Genomic DNA, 18,214 nt, shown 5'->3' with positions numbered 1-18,214 from the left:
AAACGGAACAGTTTGTTAACGTTGCTCTCGCGTTTCCGAGCCGATTGAAGTGAAGAAGAAGAACGTCAAAAGGTGGTGCCGAGGAGACGGTAAATTCTCACGTTTTCGCTGCCCGTTCGCTCGGCCCGTGTCCACTTGAAAGGGGTAATCTTGTCTTTTAAACCGACTGAAATTGTTTTCGAGATATATTTGCGTGTGCCCAAGTGCAGGATACGAGAAACTGACACGGGGGATTGTATAATGGACGCTCGCGCGTCCGTGCGTACACGTCCCCGCGGTCAGCGATATGATAGTCACGACAACGTAAACCGTACACACTTGCATTATATTTCCATTGTGTAGCAAAACATGATGATGATTATTAAATACACGATTGTGTATCGAAAGTATACACGCGTATATACATATGCCGAGACTGCTTCGACGAAGATCTCTTATCGTACGTATACATTTGTCTCTTTATCTCTTTTCTCTTGTTTCTTTTTTTTTTAAATATAACTACTGCAGTGCCAGTGACTTTTGCATCGGGCAAACGAAAAGAGGGAAAAATTTGACGAGAGACAGGCGAGAGAGATTGGCGCTTTCGATGCGGGAAAGAGAGAACGAGAGAAAGAAATGGGCTAATCGCGGATACTCTGGTGTGATTTCGATGGAGTAAATGTTAGATTTTCAAAGCAATCTGTTAATATAGAGCTGACGATGTAGAATAGAAAATACATTCATTATATATACATATATAAATATATGCCCTATGTAACATTCGGTCAATATACATAAGATACGTTACATTGTGTGTGTAATGTTACAGTTAAGATAAGGCATCCCACCTAAAGTATAAAAGAATGTAATAGTCTCTATGTTTTTCATACACGTACATGCATACACACACTCAGTTTATCGTAGAGTTTACCTAGGACGTAAAGAGTAATGGATAAATTCGTAAATACCTAAATATGATACAGCTCGGTTTCGAATACGCTTCAAGTCTGCGTATAGAAAAGGGGGGAGGGGGGGAAGTAGGGAGAGACGAATTTCTCGGTTTCGGCGAATCGTGTAAACTGCCATGACTTAAAAAGATGTATTTCACTTTCGCGGGGACGTATGTATAATCATTTTCGTGACGAAGAAATATGCTGTGACAATTGCAAGAAGAAGTCAGGGAGTGCGTACGATGCCCGGGTCTAGGAGAAGAGAAGGATTCTAGGATCGCGAGGCTATAATTAATTAATTGGAGCGTTATGCGCTGCGATATTCAAGATGCATGCTTGTATAATATAATTATCGCTCTGTGTGTCGAGCCGTTGCCGAAGACCGTTGAAGCTCCCGGGAGCAGACGTCGGAAGTGATTTTTATCTCGTGCGCTTCGCTAACATCATCTCTGTTGTTATCATATATTTAGTCTGACTTTCGAAAACACGGATTGTAAGCGCTAGCTGATACGACCTACCACGTGTGCGTGCGTGCGTGTGTGCGTACCACTTCGTGTCTATCTCGCTCGATAGTGTGATTAGAAAGAAAAAATGTCGTTTCTCCCGCGGCACATTCGACCGAAATCGCGCGGATTTTCGTCCGACAATCTCGGCGCCGATGACGCGCGCGCGTTATCGGCGATATCATTATCGTCGAATACGCGTGTACCCGACGTACATACACGCACCGCGTCGTTCTATTTTTGACTTATTGGCGAAAACAAGAGAATCGTGAAGGCGAGATCGCGCGCCCGTTCGATACAGGCGTGTGCGACACACGCATACGCGCATACGCGCGCGCCGAGGAGGAAAATAAGCTATTCGAATAGACGATAAGGCGTGTATGAGCGCTTGTGCGATAACAAAATAAACGGGCCGATGCGATTTATCGTTTGCGTAGCCGCGCTAAGGCGAGGGACTTTGCTCCGCGCCACTTACAATTAGCGGAAATTCAAATAGTGACCTATAATCGGCGATATCATCTGTAACGCGACGACCCGAAATCTCTGCACTCTGCGTTCCGCTCGTAGAGCAATCCCGTATCTGCGTCGCGGTGGCTACAACCATCTCGGGCCTGACGAGTGTCCGGGAGACGCTTGCGAGAACGTCCCCTCGAGCGTGCGAGATTCTTTTCGAAATGTCACTTATAGCGAATTCGATTGCTTGCGCTAGTGCACACTGGGCGCACACCAAGACTTGTTTATAGTCCATTTTTTTTGTTTCACTACGTTTAACGAATATTTAATCAAAAAAATGATCGCACTAGCATCCACATGGACGCTATACAGATCATTTTATTGGCTACGAAATATTTCAAGAGGTATTTCAAGAGGTATTTAAGACGAGTCGTAAATATCAGAATTGACTGTGAACAAACCTTAGTGCGCACTCAGCGCGCACTAGATATTCTCCGAATGTCCTGCATCTTTGAGACATTGTTCAAACATTTTCCGGGCGTCTGGACTTTTTAAGACGCCCTTTAAACATCCTTTAGATGTTCTAAATTTTTTAGATATCGTTTAGCCGTCTCTTCGGGCGTTTTAAAAGTTTTCAGCGCCTTTTAGATACCTTTTAGATGTTCTTTAGGAAACGTCCTAAATTTTGGAGGCGTTGTCTAGACACTTTGTAGACATTCTAAATTTTTAACGTTACCTAGGTACCTTTTTACGACGTCTAGGCAATTTTTTTATCGTTTCGAGTACGAGACGCTATTGTCTGACATTGTTATTTAATTTATCGGTGGAAATCGCGGTAATTATTTAATAACGCATCGAGAACGCGTCGCGCGAGCTCAAGGGTGAGGAAGGAAGTCTAATGAGATTTTTTTTGTACGCAGCATAGTTTATCTTCTCAACTTTTATACATATATAAAAGTTAAGAAAATATATACATATATTATATTATATTTATAATATATGACATATATTATGAAAAAAAAAATATATATGCTCTTATTTATTGCATCGATCTGAAAAGAACTCTGTCGCGCATTAGGATAAAAGGACAACTCGCGACTGCGCTAGGATTTATAATTCTTAAGAACTCCAACGTGTCATTGAACTACACACAACAAAGTGCAATACGAAAGTACAAAGTCTGACCTCCTGTTCTCTCGAATTTTATAAATCCCCACCCACGGGAGGGCGAGAGAAGAAGAAGAAGAAACGAAGAGAAACCGATCGATCGCTCCTCTTTAAATGTTTTACGCCCCCGCGGTCGCGAGAATCGCGGGGGCATAATAAATTAGCGACGATGAGCGCCCCGGCTCTCCTACGCGGCTTACACGAGATCTTATCCACCGCGATCGTATCTCCGCCGCGGATAAATTTACCCGGATAATACAGTGAAACTCCATTTTATAAGAGCTCGGCCCGCTCGTTCTCGAAGTTTCGTCTTCGCCGTGGATATGTAGTTGCGCTGTATTATTTAAAAAAAAAAAATAGGGATGATTTTGTACCGAATCGATTTTGTACCTATTTCACAGCCATACATATTGTACACACACACACACACAGACACACACACGGAATACACGTGCAAACGATCCTTCGTTAAAAGTCTCGCGATTTCTGTACGCCTGAAGCATACGAGTAGTATATATAGAAAAGCATTTCTACGGTCTCATATTAACCGGAGTTAACGTTAATGGTACCTAAAGTAGTCGATCCGCAAATCTAATGACTAAATATTCGGCACAATTACGATATAACTGTACATGTATATACGAATATTTTCCAGAAAGAGAAGAGACGAGAAAAACCAAGTAATACCCGCAATTGTTAAGCATAAGTCAGAAGAGCTGTTATATAGACAAGAACGAATATACCACCGTCGTTTATATTAATTGAATACAATAAAAGCAAGTTTCGAGCAAGATCCTGCGTGTACTTTGCCCAGCGCAGCGCCGTCAGCCGCAATTTTCCGCAATTTCATTTCAGTTGGACGAAAACGACACTCAAATTTCTCCTGCTACTTTATTATTTAATTAGTTGGCAAACGCTTTCATTGAACGACAAGTTTAATCGGAAGAGGATACTTGGGTAATTATCGCTTTCTGTTTATTACACTCTTTTCTTCTTTTTATTACGCGTTGTCTGTTTTAAGTTTCAGTTATATTTAGAGAAAGGCTTCAAATGTTGCTTACATTTAGATTTAAATACTGAGAGATGAATGTTTAACCAGAGCAATTTATTTCTTATATTTTTCATCGTTGTAAGTAATTATTTTATTTCCAATTTATACCATAACGTCTGTATTTATGTAACTTGCCCCTTTGCCTGTGCCAATTAAGAGAGAGGTTAAACAAGAATTGAGATACGTGGCTCTCGGTGCCGTCTAAAAATCGTCAAGCTTATCAGGGTAACAGGATGGGCGAGGAGGTTATGAGAGGTGGCAGGAATGAAATCCAATTTAAATGTCGCGCCCTCTAGGGGATGATAATTCGGAAGAGGTGCGAGGTGCTTTGAGGTTCTCAGGTTGCCGGACGTGACGCCGGCGGGGCGCGAAATTTGAATCGAATTTCATTTCTGCCACCTCTCGTAACCTCCTCGCCCATCCTGTTACCCTGATAACTCCGATTTTTCGAAACCTGAGAGACACGTGCTTCAATCTCTCTCGCCTAACCTCCTTCTTGCGGAACGGGAGAAAGAGAGAGATGGGACGAATTCGCGTAAATACAGGTATATATTTTTAAATATAATTAAAGATGAAATGACATAATTGCAATAGGTATCTTTTATTCTTGCATGCCTACGAACTTTTCTTGACTCTCCGAGGGAAACTCGAACCAGAAGCAGCCGAGTCGGTCGAAAATAGACCGTGCAACGTCTACAATACATTTTTACGGCAGAAAGCTCGTGGAATTGATGCAGAAGTTGCGCGGCGTGTGGTTGATGGAGATTGAAATGTGACGGCGAATTGACAGCGAAAACTGAGCGGCACCATGTCATTAACGGATTAACAGCAGAAATCTGTGCGCGTTCGATAGATATTCTCGTTTGCAAGCTCGTGGCTGGTTCGTAAGCTGACAAGCTCGATTGAATGCACAGTAAACTTTTTAATCAAATCTTTCTAACTGTTGACAGCTTGCTTGCTGAACTTGGCGGTGTCTGTTTTTCCTACGAAGAGACGTCTATAAAAATTGGAGCTAAAGCGAAAGGTAAAGAATAGTAGTGGACAAACTGAAAGACCACCACTTTTGAAGGATAAAATTCTTCGTACGACATGATTTTCTTCTCGAAAGGCAAAGGTAATCATTGTGAACTCAAAGAGAATTCACTTTTTAAAATTCCTTGTTGAATTAGTTGAATTAATCTGTTAAAAAGAAACTCAAAAGAAATTTCTCTCGGTAGTTGAAAGGATTCTAAAGAAGGACGTCTTGTGGAAGAGAAAAATTCTGAATGCAAAGAGGATTCCTGTCTCGTCGAAATCGAAGAGTTCAGATTGGTGACGTAAGGACGAATTGTTTTTCAATTCTTTAGATAAACGGGACGGAGAAAGAATCAATTTCATAAATCGGCAGGTCAGAAAGAATTCCTTTCGGATTCTTCGAGTTGTTACTGCAACTTGGTGTTTATTTGTACCATTTATATATGAATTATTCCTACATACACATGGTCTCTACGCTAACGTATTATATTTTTAGTGTCCGCGACACCTTGAAGCCCGAGTTGAATGCGAGTCTTCTCAGAGAGCAGAGTGTCCGATCTCGTCGGAGCGGAGTCGTGAAAATTTAACGGGAACCGGCCACGGGATCTCATATCGTCATCCCGTAGCGCTCTCTACCTGCCGTGTCCAGGATTAATTCGCAATCGCCGTGTCCTGGGCCCCGAGGACCCGTGAGAACCCGACGGTCGACGGGAGGGAACGCGGAGAACGCGTCCAATCGCCGTTGCGGGAGGTGCGCCTCGGTTCCATCGTGGTCGCGCGGCGGCCAGATTTCGGTTTCAATCCGAGGCATTCTCTCTCCTCGGCACCGCGTCCTTCCGCGCGAATCTCCTCGGTGTAACACACATACATACGCACACGCATACATATATATAGCCGCGGCGAGAGATCGGACGCGCGCATTCCGCAGGAGGCGGGTGGTCGCCGCGCTGGAGATGTAAGAGATTCCGGAGCGTGGTCCGCGAACGAGCCGCAGAATGGCCTTCCTGTGCCCCGTACGCATACGTCGCGGAAAGAAGAAGAAACGTAAGTAAACGGCACGCGAGCCGTAAGAAAGAGAGCGAGAGAACGAGGAAACGGGACGCGGAGGGAGAGAAGGGAGGACACCGAGGGCATGGCAGTTCGGTCGCGAGGGCCAGTTGTCACATTCGGCCCGATCACCTGTTGCTCGGGACCGGTTATGCAGCTTCGGCCGCCCCGTAGTCTCCGCGAAGCGAGCCGGAACAGAGTTCACGCGCCGATTACGCGCGACTTTCGATTTTTCGCCCCGTCGGGAAATGCGAGATCACCTGCTCGTGGAAACGTTACGTTCTAAAGTCGATCGCTGTTACTGTCGATTTGCCGAGATGCGCCTGGTCGTTTTTACCGCGGTTAAAGTAATTTTTATCCCTGCATCTCGCAAGCATACGTCAGAAATGACTCTCGTAATCTTAAGGATGTATATCTCTCGCGGAAATTGTATTATTAAAAATTTTCTACATACTTAAAAGATATGTTCGTACGTAGAAATTTTATAAAATTATTAGACAAGTTGATAGACGAATTTTATTCGCTCGAGAGTTCTGTGTAAATTCGCTCGCACTTATGGTAACTTATTAATTTCCAATAGCCGGAACACACAACTTCAACTTGGAGAAAGACTGCGGCACGGGAGGCTCAGGACTTGGCTTGGGTACCAGAGTGCCATTACCCCCTGGTCGGATAACTGGAAGCGCGAGCATTGAGACTCTCGTGAGGGTCGGCATTGAAAAGGAGAATGGACTCTCTCCGGACAGTAAAATGGTCATTGTTCATGACTTTACCCCCTGCGTGGACGATGAACTTCAAGTCAAAAGGGGCCAGGTCAGCGACTGACTCGCGAAATTGTTCTTCGGCGGTTCTTTGTTCAATCACGTATAAGCTGCATGCTGTTTGTATCACTCGCGTAGCAATTTCCATATGTAATACGCGCAATTCTTTTTTTATCTCACCTTTCGCCCGCGTAAAAAAATTATACAATCGCACGCGATAAAAAAGAACAACATTCGTTAGGAAAATAAGATTATACCGATATCGGAATCTTTACATTTCAGGTAGTGAACGTGCTTTACAGAGAAAACGATTGGGTGTACGTAATAGCGGCCGACACGCGTATGGAAGGCTTCGTGCCGCACTCGTATTGCGCACCGTACACGTCACAGCTGGCGGAATTAACGCTGGCCAGTCTGAACAATGTGAAGAAGAAGCTGCCGCGGTCCAGCGAGAACGACTGCGATCTTCTCAGCACGGGCCGCCTGCAGGAGACGCAACAGACCGACACCGGATCGGCCTCGGATTGCGAGAGCTACGCGCGAAATAACATCACCACCGCGGACGTCAATCGCTCTAACATGACGCAGTCCCAGAACTCCATACAGACCATTTCGTCCCAGCCGGACGTGCATCCCTTCTTCAAGGTTGTCCGGCCGATTGCCATAAAGATATCTAACTTTTAATTTAATAGTCCACCTTCCCCCAATTATGAGATAGGCTCCTAATATGATATAGCGGGGGTTTCCATTAAATTAATAGGCATCTGTTGATTCCACCATGAATTTACGCACATATACTCGATGCCCTTGCAGTGAAATCTGCTTGGTGGGAAATTCACTGTTAGATTGTGTAATCGTTGCGAAAGAAGATTTGCGATTGAATTTGGGTGTTAGAAACCTGCCATCTCATAAGAGAAGACTTTCCTCTATACCTCCGAGCGTTAAAGACGTAAATTCGAATTCTCAAATCAATTGAATTAATCCGACAACAATTTTTAATTTCTTTGAATGAACCAAGTGATCGCGCATTTATTACGGCGCTCGTTATTTGACGAAAGACCCGTCAGCAAGAAATTCTGTTGTCCCGCAGGATCCCTCAGCCGGAAGGTACATCGTTCTTTACACGTTCGTGGCGCGGGACGAGAACGATGTCAGCGTCGAGCGAGGCGAATTCGTGACCGTGCTGAACCGCGACGATCCAGATTGGTTCTGGGTGCTCCGGCATTGTGACGGCAACGAGGGTTTCGTGCCGTCCGGTTTCGTCTATCCTGGCCACGTACTTCATTCTTACGCGACGGCCACCACGACGGTCACCACTGCCACTACAAATACAGCGTCCGCAGAGGCTCACAGTCCAGGTTGGCTCTTTATCGAATCACCAAATTGTCTACACGAATCTCGGGAAAATTTGCTAGGATACTTATGTATGTATATCAATGATCAAAGACATCAGTAAAGTCTGTAGCTTCTGTCTCTAGTAGGGCTACAATTGTTATACATCTTCAATATCGACTTGTATTAACAGTGTTCATCTTGCAGGCAAAGGCACGGGGAACAATATAACGGGAAACGAGTCATTGCAGCAGAAAGGAGTGCGAGATTTCCGGGACGAGACGACCGGCACGGAATTAGTGGTCCTTTACGATTACAAGGCGCAGGCGCCGGATGATCTGTCGGTGAAGCGGGCCGATTGGATATACGCGGATCTGGGAAATCAAACGGTGGAAGGCTGGCTCTGGGCTTACGCGCCCAAGACTCGCAAGTACGGTTTCATTCCTAAAGCGTACGCGCGGCCCCCCGCTATGACTAGCCTATGATCCGGACTGTTAGAAAAGGAAAGAAACCTTTACCACTTTAAGTAAGTTTGCAATACCGTCCATTGTACCGTCCTTTTATCTATCGTATGCCATCAAGTATATATATATGTAAAGAGCGAGGAAATTAATATTTTATTATATAAATATCTACGTCCCATCAGATTGGTAGTCGGATGATGCGAAATGGGAGGTAAATTTAGCTTAGGCGAAAAATGCAGGAATGTCTTTAAGAAATAAACGAGAGATTGCGCGCGATACGAGACGCAATTCCTTCAGACCTTTCGTTCACTGTATCCATTGTTCCTATATGTTCCTTGTAATTTATATTAGATTAGCTTACACTTTCAAGACAGTCACTTAGACAAAGATATATACGTGTTGACGGAACAAGTTTAGTGTACAATGACATTTACATTAAGACTGGTACAGCCGGAAGTGATGTGACTGATCAATCCTTCGTGGAGAACTATACAGTCGCCGGCCAAGAAGACATCACGTGGACATTGAGCGACTCGCAGAGAAGTCACAGGGCCCGTGTACGTAAGCGATCGAAATCCCCCGTTTTCGATGCTGTCGACGGCCTGTCGGTCAAACGGTTCAAATGTCATTATTGATCGCTGATATTCGCCTTCGTCACACGCGAATCGATCCGGCGTGTACCTGGATACTACATCGAAGTTTGTCAGCTGTATCGCCGACGTCCAATCCCGCCACCCAGGCGATGATCATGTCCTTCTCGCATTGACCCTCTCCGCCGGCGTGCACTTCCTCGGAACACGCGTAATTACGACTACTGTGCAAACGCGCTGCCAACACCGGCAGGGGCAATCGATTCCGATACTTGGGGTTTATATTGAGGTTGCTACCGAACAGTCTCGTTGAGGAATCTCTTATTGTTGTAGAAAGTTCTACGATTAGTGATTGACTTAGGCGCTGTTTATAATCAACATTAATTACGAATATTGTGCGGCTTGTCTAAGAAATTTCTCTCAATTTTAAATCGATCGCAAGTCAGATCTGTTCGACATGTTTTATTTAAAAAGACCATTTGTTTTAGGAAATATGTATATTGAATGCACCACCTCTGTGTACTATTTATACGACGACAGTGTACTAACGAGAGCTTTCCGGACACCAGTAAGAGAGCTAGACATCGACTGGAGTTGCAGGGCAGCGCTCCGTAGCTGATGATAAGCGTTCTCTCGGCGCCGGGCTCAACACAGAGGAGAGGCACCTCGGGATGATCGAAGAGGAAGTGATTGGTGAGCGCCGAGAAGGCGACGTTCACCGAGCAGTCCAGGAGCGGGCAGTGTATGGGTCTGCGGGAGCAATCGGCTGAGGAACTTTTGACCTTAATCTCGGAGGCGTATCGATCCGACGCGCTATTTCCCGTCGTCGTCATCAGATTGCAATAGCTGTGTTGCTGTAGGCACTGCCTCCCGCGGCTTTCCGCTTGCTCCACTCGCCGCGGATTGCCTCGATCGCGATCGGCGACGTACGAAACGGCGTCCGACTCGTAATCCACCAACTCGTTCGTCATCTCGATGGGCGCAGCCCTATTAAAGTTGCAAGCCCACTGATCGCGACGCGGGTTGCCCGTTCTCGTACGTACGCGATCGCCGCGATCGTTGCCTCTGCCCTGGAAGAAACTCGCATGCGATCTTCTAGGCTGAGGGTCCATATCTAAGGAATATATGTCTTTCTTTTCAGGCAGTACTTGATTTCGAAAACCTAACGACGACGACTAATCAGCACGTGTTCAGCGGCTTTCGCCGATTAATTATCGTCACTTGATTTATTATATTTATAAATGTTTTAAGACTTTCTTATTTTATTACAACGTTGATTCTGCTTTGCAACGCGGGAAGAAATAAGTACCAGCTGCAAGGCTATTCGGTTAAAGGTATAATTTTAAAGAGACTATTGTGTACACGTCGAGTTTGTTGAATAGAAAATTTCCTGAAAATCTTACAACTTTTGCGTTTTTAGGTTTCTACAATCTCTATAATGATAGTTAAAATGAATATTTTATCGACCTGCTCGGAATGAAAAGTTTCGTACGCAACGTTGACACAGCAAATAGCCCTCGGAGTCGGCGACCCTTCCACCGAGATTCGCGTCGTCGATGTTAATGTGACAAATCGCGCACTGCCCAATCTGCGCAGTTTCCTGCTCGTTTACGTTCGCTTCTACTTCGTTTTCTTGGTTTGTATCTACTTTCTGAACTTTTGTGTCCTCCTCCTCGCTCCGATCTTCGTCGATTCCCTGTTCTTCATCTTCCGCCTCGTCCTCCGTAGCCTCGCAAGAGATTTCCTTCCTTTTCTGCACTCTGTTTTCGTTGTCCGAATACTTTCGAACAAGATGAAGATAATTTAATCCCTACAACGCGATAGATAAGTCAAATCTTACCATTTCTTTTTCATCCAAATAACGAGTCTAGCGTTAATTTAATAATCGATGTAACATCCGAGAAAACAGTGTTTCTGTTTGCTCGGAGTATTATTACAAGCAAATTTACCAAAATAATTGTATGTACAGTTTGTATTGGTAAATAACGTTTGTAATAATTAGCTTTCGCAAAAAATAGATTAGTCTCTCTGTAACTTTACAGAATTTACTCCTGTCGAGGGAACCGCGTTCGTGATTACAATCGATTGAAAAATATGTTGGAACGTATTTTCAAAAGTTGTGTTAAAGTCGAGGATCTACAATCTTCCTTATCGAGTAAATTTTGTGATAACCGATTGCGATTTGCGTTTTTGTTGTCCGCAGTCTCGTGCGTACAGATATCACATGCCTTGCGATGATTATTTATCACGCGGCCGTCGGCTTTGGCGGCTCTATAATCAACCCTCTCGTCCGTTTCTTCGCGAAGCATCTTCGACAGCTCTTATCACAATTCTGATAACCTTTCGTGTCTCTGCGATCGGCCGATCTTCGCCACGAGTGTCTGTCCACGTGATAAGTAAAATTGCAGTTTCCGGTGTCTGAAACTCGACTTGTGTCTATCAAGCAAAACATATCTTTATCACTTTTCCCCCTTTCATAAAACTTTTGATTATTTTATATTTTTAATAATGTAGATATGATCATCGCATTTCTCTTGGCGACTTCGTCATTTTCAAGTATCTTCATAACTAAACTCCCAATTAAAGTTAAACTGTCCAGTTGATACAAATTTAAAATATAGTTTAATTATCTATACTCGTTACTTCATTTTCAGATAACGGCTAACGGCCCCAAATTGACCAATTTGCTACCATGTTTTGTTGCTTGTCGATAAGCTTACCCAGATCCAAAGAGCTGATTTTCCCTCCTTAGCAATTATTGCTGCGGAATTTAAAACGGATTATTACGATATTACACGGGTAAGATATCGGCGACGGACTTTTGGATTTCCGAAGCGAAACTCGTGACGCGATGAGTTATTTGACGACCGATTGAACTCCAATTGTCAGGCGTTCTGAATTCGCGGTAATTTAGTTGAAGAGAATTTACACTCGTCAGAGCCAGAAAATGCTCGATACGCCACGGTATTTAGATCAGATGTATAAGGCCATCTTGACGTTTCTCGGAACAAAGAAGAAACAAGCCGCAACGATATCAGCGCAATATCGCTGTAAGAAAATTCGATGCCCGATTCATCGCGCTTTTCTCCCGCGGGTCTTAAAAATCGTTCAACCTTAACTTATATAGAAGTCTGTTTTTTACACGGGCGAAACGATACGCGATGTAGAGCCATTGACCTTTAGCTTTCGCGCTCGCTGTACAATCGATGCGTTCTGCCTCGATATCTATCTGTTTGCGCGGACCATGTCAGATATGTAGATATTTGTTATCTATAATACAGCTATCTCTTAAACGTATGAATTAAAAGCAGGTCGATAATCGTCGTCGAAGACTGGACGTTTTGCTCGTAGAAAAGCAGCGTATCTCGCAAATGTAGTTATTCTTTCTTTTTACATGAAACACGGAGTAATCGGTCGCGTGAATAAGACACACCCATGCGAATGGCTTGTTAAGAAACACGTGTTTTATTAAAAAAGCACATATTAAAAGATTAGAAAATAGTAAACGATAGATACTATGCGTACTTCGCCTGGTCGGTTTTTTTCAACAGCAGGTATATACTTGATCGAGACTGAGCGCGTAGATTTATATTTAATTAAACCGTGCTTGATACCTCAATGATCACATTCTTTGATCGCAATGCCGTAATTACGTTTAGTTTTAATACAAGTAAAGTATTCTACCTAACTAAAGTCCGTTACGATTTATATAATACACATCGTTAATTAACGTTGCAGCATACATTCGATAACTAGCAGCTGCACAATCTGTAGCGAAGCTACAGAAATGTCTTCCGTAACTCTTCGAAGAGCGCGAGGTTGTTTCAGAATGTTGTTAGAATTATGCAGAACATCGCTACGTTTCATCCCTGTACATTTCCCCCGAGCTTCTTGCAAACGACATTAACGATTCTCTACGTGTTAAACGCGAAAGAAATCACTTGTCGCAAGTGATCTATTTTATCATAAATCTTGTACTTATTTCTTAACGTCGACCGTCTTCGTGTCCGGACAATCGTTGACCAACTTGTGCCTCACGTTCGCCAATCTCTCCGCGCTGATCGCCTGTATATTACCCAGATGAGAATTATCCAAGTTAATCATGCTGCTACTCTTGCCTCTGAGCCCCGATAACACGGACGTTTGTCCGAAGAACGATAGTAACGGTAGCTCTTTAATACTGGCGGTTTTACTCGCAAACTTTTTCGAAATAGAACCCTTCTCCAGCTGGTCCGTGCTCCCAGCATTCAAGAATCTGGCGGACGACAATAGATTTTTTCGTTTCACCGGACTGGAATTGGCACTGCATGACGCACTCTTTTGCAGAATATTTGAGCTAGCTCGTGATTGCGATAACGCGGCATCGCCCCGCAAGCTCTTCGAGCGTTGGCTGACGCCGGGAGCCGCTACGACATGGTGTCCCGATGAACTAGATTTCGCAGGCAGGAACTCGATATTAGAAACTTGCGCGCTATGTAAATTCATAAGTTGTACATGGCTCTTATTGGCTAAAGTATCGTTTGTATCACTACATGATCGATCTCTTTCCGGTCCCTCTCTTACAACGTCAACATTGTTAGGGGCATTAATATCCCAGCTGCTCTGCGTTCTTCTATCCTTAATATTGAATCGGGAGATTCTGTTTGGCACGTATTTCGATATATCTGCGCTCCTCGCTCTCTCGGCGATCCCATTCTCGAAATTAGACGCGGCTCTATTCACTGGACTACTGTTCAGCGATTTTGAAGTATTGCTCTTCAGAGCGAGCGTCGACGCGCCGCGTAACGCCGTCGTCGAATCAATTGTCGTGCACGATTTTAGCAAGCGCGATCCGTCGCTAAATCCGCCCCTTTCGAAAGTCCCAGGATTTTCAGTCGAGCTTGAAAATTGATTGGAGCTACGCGTCTTTGACAATTCGGCGGACAAAGGATCGTAGCGCGTCCCGTTCACGGTGCCGGTTTCAATCGTGTCCCGCGGGTCGGAAGAACTTGGCGCGTCGCGCTCCTCGACGTGCAACGAATTCTCGATCGACAGGCGATTTAATTTTTCCATACTGGCTTGCAACTCGAGCTCCCATTGCGTGAACTTGCTCTCGCTGCCATCGACGGACCTCTTGTCAAGATGTTCCGCGTCGTTCTTCGTCGAGCAAAGCTTCTGTAAATTTCAAGCAGATAATAGAAACCAATAATTTCAATACTTTACAAGATCAAGATTGTACGTTTCACTCACCTCGATACCGTGTAGCTTTTCGTTGTTCCCGTTTTCGTTATATCTAATGGGAGATATTTTATGGCTATCAGGATCGTTGAACTCGCTCTTATACTTCTGACGCGTGTCTGAACCAATGAGTTCGGCGCCGACGCCAGGTTCTCGCGGTCCATTAGCCACGATATCTGAAAATGTTATATTTATAGAAAATAGGAGAAACAACTTGACACGCGTTTCTAAAATATATTTCACCCTACCGTAATCTCTTCGTCGCTGGTGTATCTGATTGCTAATTTCTTCCAACGTCCGCAGGCTCGTTGCATAATTACGTTTGGCTTCCTTAACAGCTTGCTGCAGGTACTCCACTCTCTCCTTCTGCGTCGCCAGCATCTGATCGCACTGGGTCTTCACCTCGAAGTACGGTCTCGCTTTCATTATTGCATTTCGATGCTTCTCCTCCAGTTGCAACAGCCTTTTCTCGGCGTCGTGGAACAGCATCGCCCGTCTGTGATGTTCTCGGCCGCACTCCGCCTTTTGATTGTCCGCGTCCATGACCTCCACAAAAAGTCTCATCTTATTTGGCTTGTCGTTTTTATCTTACGTCGTTACAGAAATCGATCATTGGTGAATTAATTAATGGTGGAACGGACTAAATAAAATGTAATGTCAGCACATTTCCGATAGGTGCAATACTTTGAAAGAAAATTACATGATTGCCGCGGTGTGCGTTTTCTAACTCTTATACTTACTTTAATAGTAGCATGATTGAGCATGTCCTGCCATGCCTGGTCAAAATTCCACTCATGCTGATGAGACATGAATCGCGCCTCGGCCACAGCGACCGTTTCCTTCGCTGCATTGTGAATTTCGCTGGCTCTTTGAAACAGCTGCGCCTGCTGTTGACACTGCACCTGTAAATTGCAAGAGGAAATGTCTCATTGCCTCACTTACATAACAGTTCAGTTAATTGTAATTTAAATCGCTTAATGCAAAACAACTGGTGTTAACAATGACGAGTTATCTTAAACATGAAACGTTATGTTCAAACAACAAGGTAGCGGTAAAACTTTGCCATTATACATGTATCAAAATTCATTAACGAGTTGTTATAATAACAAATTAAAATAAATTATAACGCAAATAAGCGACAGCTTTTGGTATGTGCTGAATTAACAAAACTTTAATTAGAAGCGCGACCCACGTTAAATTAGCATGAGTGGAATTTCAATCGGGCATAGCAGGATACGCTCATTCATGTCGCTATTAAAGCAGGCATCAGAGTAGAACGCGCAGCGTGCGGTAATCTCGCTACGCGTTCAATAGCAATTCTCTTTGAGAGCATTTGAAACGGTGGAAAACATTTGCCGAGTCCACTAAAATTCCACGCAACTCAGTATACACATTTTTATACTATTATTTTCAGGGCTGGGAAGTAACTTACTTGTAACGAAGTTACAGTTACCTTTTTTTTTAGATAACTCTAACTTCGTTACTTTCTCTCCATCTGTAACTGTAACTTAACTCAGTTACATGTTTTCGATAACTACACAGTTGGAAAATTTGTGTTTTCTTGTTGAAAAAAATGCCGGTTAAAATTTTTGTGTTAAACGTTTTAACACATTCATGCACACATTAGTGGGCATTGGAGTACAAGATTTTGATCAGCGGTTTCCCCCTCGATTCGCATACTAGATATGCAAATTATTAGGCGACCCACAGCTCGCCCGGACCCAAGTGTGATTTGGCGCTCTCGTTTCCACTTGAACAATAAAATCTGATTTGATTGAAGTCTCTACCTGAGCTTGATGAGCCATCTCCAGCGCTTCGTAATAACATCTTGCCTTCTCAATGCAGCTGGTGCCCAGTTTATCGGTAATTTCTTTCAGCCTCCTCGTCGTATCCGAGAGGAGCTGCCCGAAAGCAGTGTGGGCTTCCTGAAGATCAATTGAGATCAAATCAATACTGCAGGTACATACATATTTATATCATAAACAAAATGTTTCTTACATCCAGCTCGGTCTCCAGCTTGTTAATATTATCTGCTGCATTGTTCAGGTTCTCCAACTCGATCTGGAAGACAAATGTTCCCTATAAGACCGTTATCTTATGCCTCGCATGTGCAGTTTACATAATTTAAAACGCAATATGAGATGATATCTCGGGTACAAACTCATGTGAATTTTTTCACTTGAAATCTAAATCATATTGTACGCCATTGTATGCTGTTCGAGTGTACGAAAAGAAAGACTGCTCCGTGCTACGCATGGAAATTAAATTCTTTCATTACAGAGAACAATACTTTTACTTATTTACGTTCACATCATTCATTTCTACCTTCAGACATAACAGCACGAGCAAAGCCAAGGAGGAACGCGTCTCAGAGAACTCTTTCCCCGATTCTTCACATCCACTCGGAATTTAAATTGCACCCGGTATGCCCGGTGGCTTTGGAACTAATTCAAGTTTTCCACTTAATTACTGTCATTTATTTTTCCTCCGTATATGAAAAGAGTCTGGTAAACAGGTACACAAAAAGAAAGCTACCGCCTAAATTAAACGCTGTATTCTGTAAAAAAAATTTTGCTCTACGAATCTTGTAGCTCCTTAGCACTTTTTTCCCTCTCGCCCTTTTTCTCTTGCTCTACGGTGCTACGTAGCTCGTAAAGATGCAAATTTTATTACATTGGAGAGCATTTTTACAGAATAAACTAAATCGTTTATAACTAAATACCTTTACTTATTTATACTGGCATTTATTTCCGTTTTTCAGATATACCGCAGGAAAAATGAAGCCAGGGAGGAAGCGCATTTCGAGATTAAGCTGTCCTGGCCGAATCCTCCACCCCCTCCACCCCCTAGTGAAACAACGACCCCGGCGGGAGGCGGGAGGCGGGGGGAGGGGGGGGCGCGACGGAGCCGCTGCGAGCGAGCGCGCCTCGCCGCGTCTCTCGGCCACGTCCATCCGCGCGCAGGAAGGATGGAAAAGTGAAAGCAAAGTGGGACAATGTACCAGGCGGCGTTAGGCACCGCGACCGCGGCGATGGGACCTAACCTAAAAGGCGCACGGGCGTGGACGGCGCGCGACGCGGGGGCCTCACCTGGATGCGCGGGTCCAGCGCGGCCTCGGCGTCCTCCGCGACGTCCATCCTGCGGCTGGCGCGGGCGGCATTTAACGCTGGCGCGACGTCGTGGGGCGACGTGTCAACTCATCCTCGCCGAGCCGCGCGAAGAATCCCGGCCCTCGGACTCCTCCCTCTCCCCCGTGCTCTCTCCTCGCCACTGACGCGGGTCTTCCTCGAGCGACGCGGGTGTTTACATGCCGCGACACCACCCTCGCGGCACCGCGTACGTGCGCGTCCGAGAGAGACTCGCGTTACGAGCGCATGACGCACTCACCGCCACGACGGGAGCCTCTGGGCGCGCGGACGTGGAGGGAGCGTACGAGAGCGAATCGACGTCCGATCGCGCAGCGCGCGCTGGCGGAGTCGGCGGAGAGCGCGGGGATCGGCGGGATCGCGAACCGCTGACGCATCCCGATCTGATCTACACCACCCGCGCCGTCGGGTCACATCATCGCGGAATCGCGCACCTCGCGATCACCCGCCGCCCCCCCGACGATTGGACCGTCCCGGGCGTTTCCGATGGAGACGCGCGTGCCGGGCGTCCAACTGCGACGGGGGATCCAGCGGACGGCG

The 18,214-nt window shown here is 45.0% G+C and overlaps 3 protein-coding genes across 5 annotated transcripts; 1 reads left to right on the top strand and 2 right to left on the bottom strand.

Moving 5' to 3' along the window:
• Positions 1 to 4,621: 4,621 nt before the first annotated feature.
• On the top strand, positions 4,622 to 8,986 carry LOC105568765. 3 transcript variants are annotated; one of them, XM_012024674.1, is made up of 9 exons: positions 4,622 to 4,648; positions 4,698 to 4,983; positions 5,054 to 5,217; positions 5,321 to 5,419; positions 5,614 to 6,161; positions 6,745 to 6,977; positions 7,208 to 7,570; positions 8,016 to 8,349; positions 8,465 to 8,986. In XM_012024674.1, the coding sequence occupies exons 5-9, from the start codon at positions 6,113 to 6,115 to the stop codon at positions 8,740 to 8,742; spliced, it is 1,257 nt and encodes a 418-aa protein (XP_011880064.1). In that variant the 5' UTR covers positions 4,622 to 4,648; positions 4,698 to 4,983; positions 5,054 to 5,217; positions 5,321 to 5,419; positions 5,614 to 6,112; the 3' UTR covers positions 8,743 to 8,986. The 3 variants fall into 3 exon arrangements, with proteins under 3 accessions (XP_011880064.1, XP_011880066.1, XP_011880065.1); XM_012024676.1 differs by having other exon boundaries at positions 4,624 to 4,648; positions 8,016 to 8,283; XM_012024675.1 differs by lacking the exons at positions 4,622 to 4,648; positions 4,698 to 4,983; positions 5,054 to 5,217; positions 5,321 to 5,419 and having other exon boundaries at positions 5,520 to 6,161.
• A 42-nt stretch (positions 8,987 to 9,028) lies between these two features.
• Positions 9,029 to 11,620, bottom strand: LOC105568915. The gene is made up of 5 exons (XM_012024991.1): positions 11,540 to 11,620; positions 10,779 to 11,121; positions 9,861 to 10,425; positions 9,403 to 9,631; positions 9,029 to 9,323 (listed from the first exon to the last, which is right to left on the bottom strand). Exons 1-5 carry the CDS (start codon positions 11,618 to 11,620, stop codon positions 9,135 to 9,137), a joined length of 1,407 nt encoding a protein of 468 aa, XP_011880381.1. The 3' UTR covers positions 9,029 to 9,134.
• A 1,133-nt stretch (positions 11,621 to 12,753) lies between these two features.
• On the bottom strand, positions 12,754 to 17,885 carry LOC105568764 (SH3 domain-binding protein 5 homolog). The gene is made up of 7 exons (XM_012024673.1): positions 17,618 to 17,885; positions 16,527 to 16,589; positions 16,316 to 16,453; positions 15,269 to 15,430; positions 14,777 to 15,074; positions 14,541 to 14,704; positions 12,754 to 14,465 (listed from the first exon to the last, which is right to left on the bottom strand). The coding sequence occupies exons 1-7, from the start codon at positions 17,663 to 17,665 to the stop codon at positions 13,290 to 13,292; spliced, it is 2,049 nt and encodes a 682-aa protein (XP_011880063.1). The 5' UTR covers positions 17,666 to 17,885; the 3' UTR covers positions 12,754 to 13,289.
• Positions 17,886 to 18,214: the final 329 nt, after the last annotated feature.

Source organism: Vollenhovia emeryi, unplaced genomic scaffold, assembly GCF_000949405.1.
Source record: "Vollenhovia emeryi isolate VEMERY1.0 unplaced genomic scaffold, V.emery_V1.0 DF939127.1, whole genome shotgun sequence".
NCBI lineage: Eukaryota > Metazoa > Arthropoda > Insecta > Hymenoptera > Formicidae > Vollenhovia > Vollenhovia emeryi.
The sequence above is the reverse complement of the archived record's forward strand: the minus strand, read 5'-3'. Positions and strand labels throughout refer to the sequence as shown.

Coding starts and splice junctions, on each gene's coding strand:
- LOC105568764 (XM_012024673.1), bottom strand. CDS start 17,665: ATGGACGTCGCGGAGGACGCCGAGGCCGCGCTGGACCCGCGCATCCAG. Junction 16,590..17,617: donor CGCTGGACCCGCGCATCCAG/GTGAGGCCCCCG, acceptor TTTGTCTTCCAG/ATCGAGTTGGAGAACCTGAA. Junction 15,075..15,268: donor TCAATCATGCTACTATTAAA/GTAAGTATAAGA, acceptor CTTTTTGTGGAG/GTCATGGACGCGGACAATCA.
- LOC105568765 (XM_012024674.1), top strand. CDS start 6,113: ATGGCCTTCCTGTGCCCCGTACGCATACGTCGCGGAAAGAAGAAGAAA. Junction 7,571..8,015: donor ACGTGCATCCCTTCTTCAAG/GTTGTCCGGCCG, acceptor GTTGTCCCGCAG/GATCCCTCAGCCGGAAGGTA. Junction 8,350..8,464: donor AAATTTGCTAGGATACTTAT/GTATGTATATCA, acceptor TTCATCTTGCAG/GCAAAGGCACGGGGAACAAT.
- LOC105568915 (XM_012024991.1), bottom strand. CDS start 11,620: ATGCTTCGCGAAGAAACGGACGAGAGGGTTGATTATAGAGCCGCCAAA. Junction 10,426..10,778: donor AAACTTTTCATTCCGAGCAG/GTCGATAAAATA, acceptor TATATTCCTTAG/ATATGGACCCTCAGCCTAGA. Junction 9,632..9,860: donor CTGGTGTCCGGAAAGCTCTC/GTTAGTACACTG, acceptor TACAACAATAAG/AGATTCCTCAACGAGACTGT.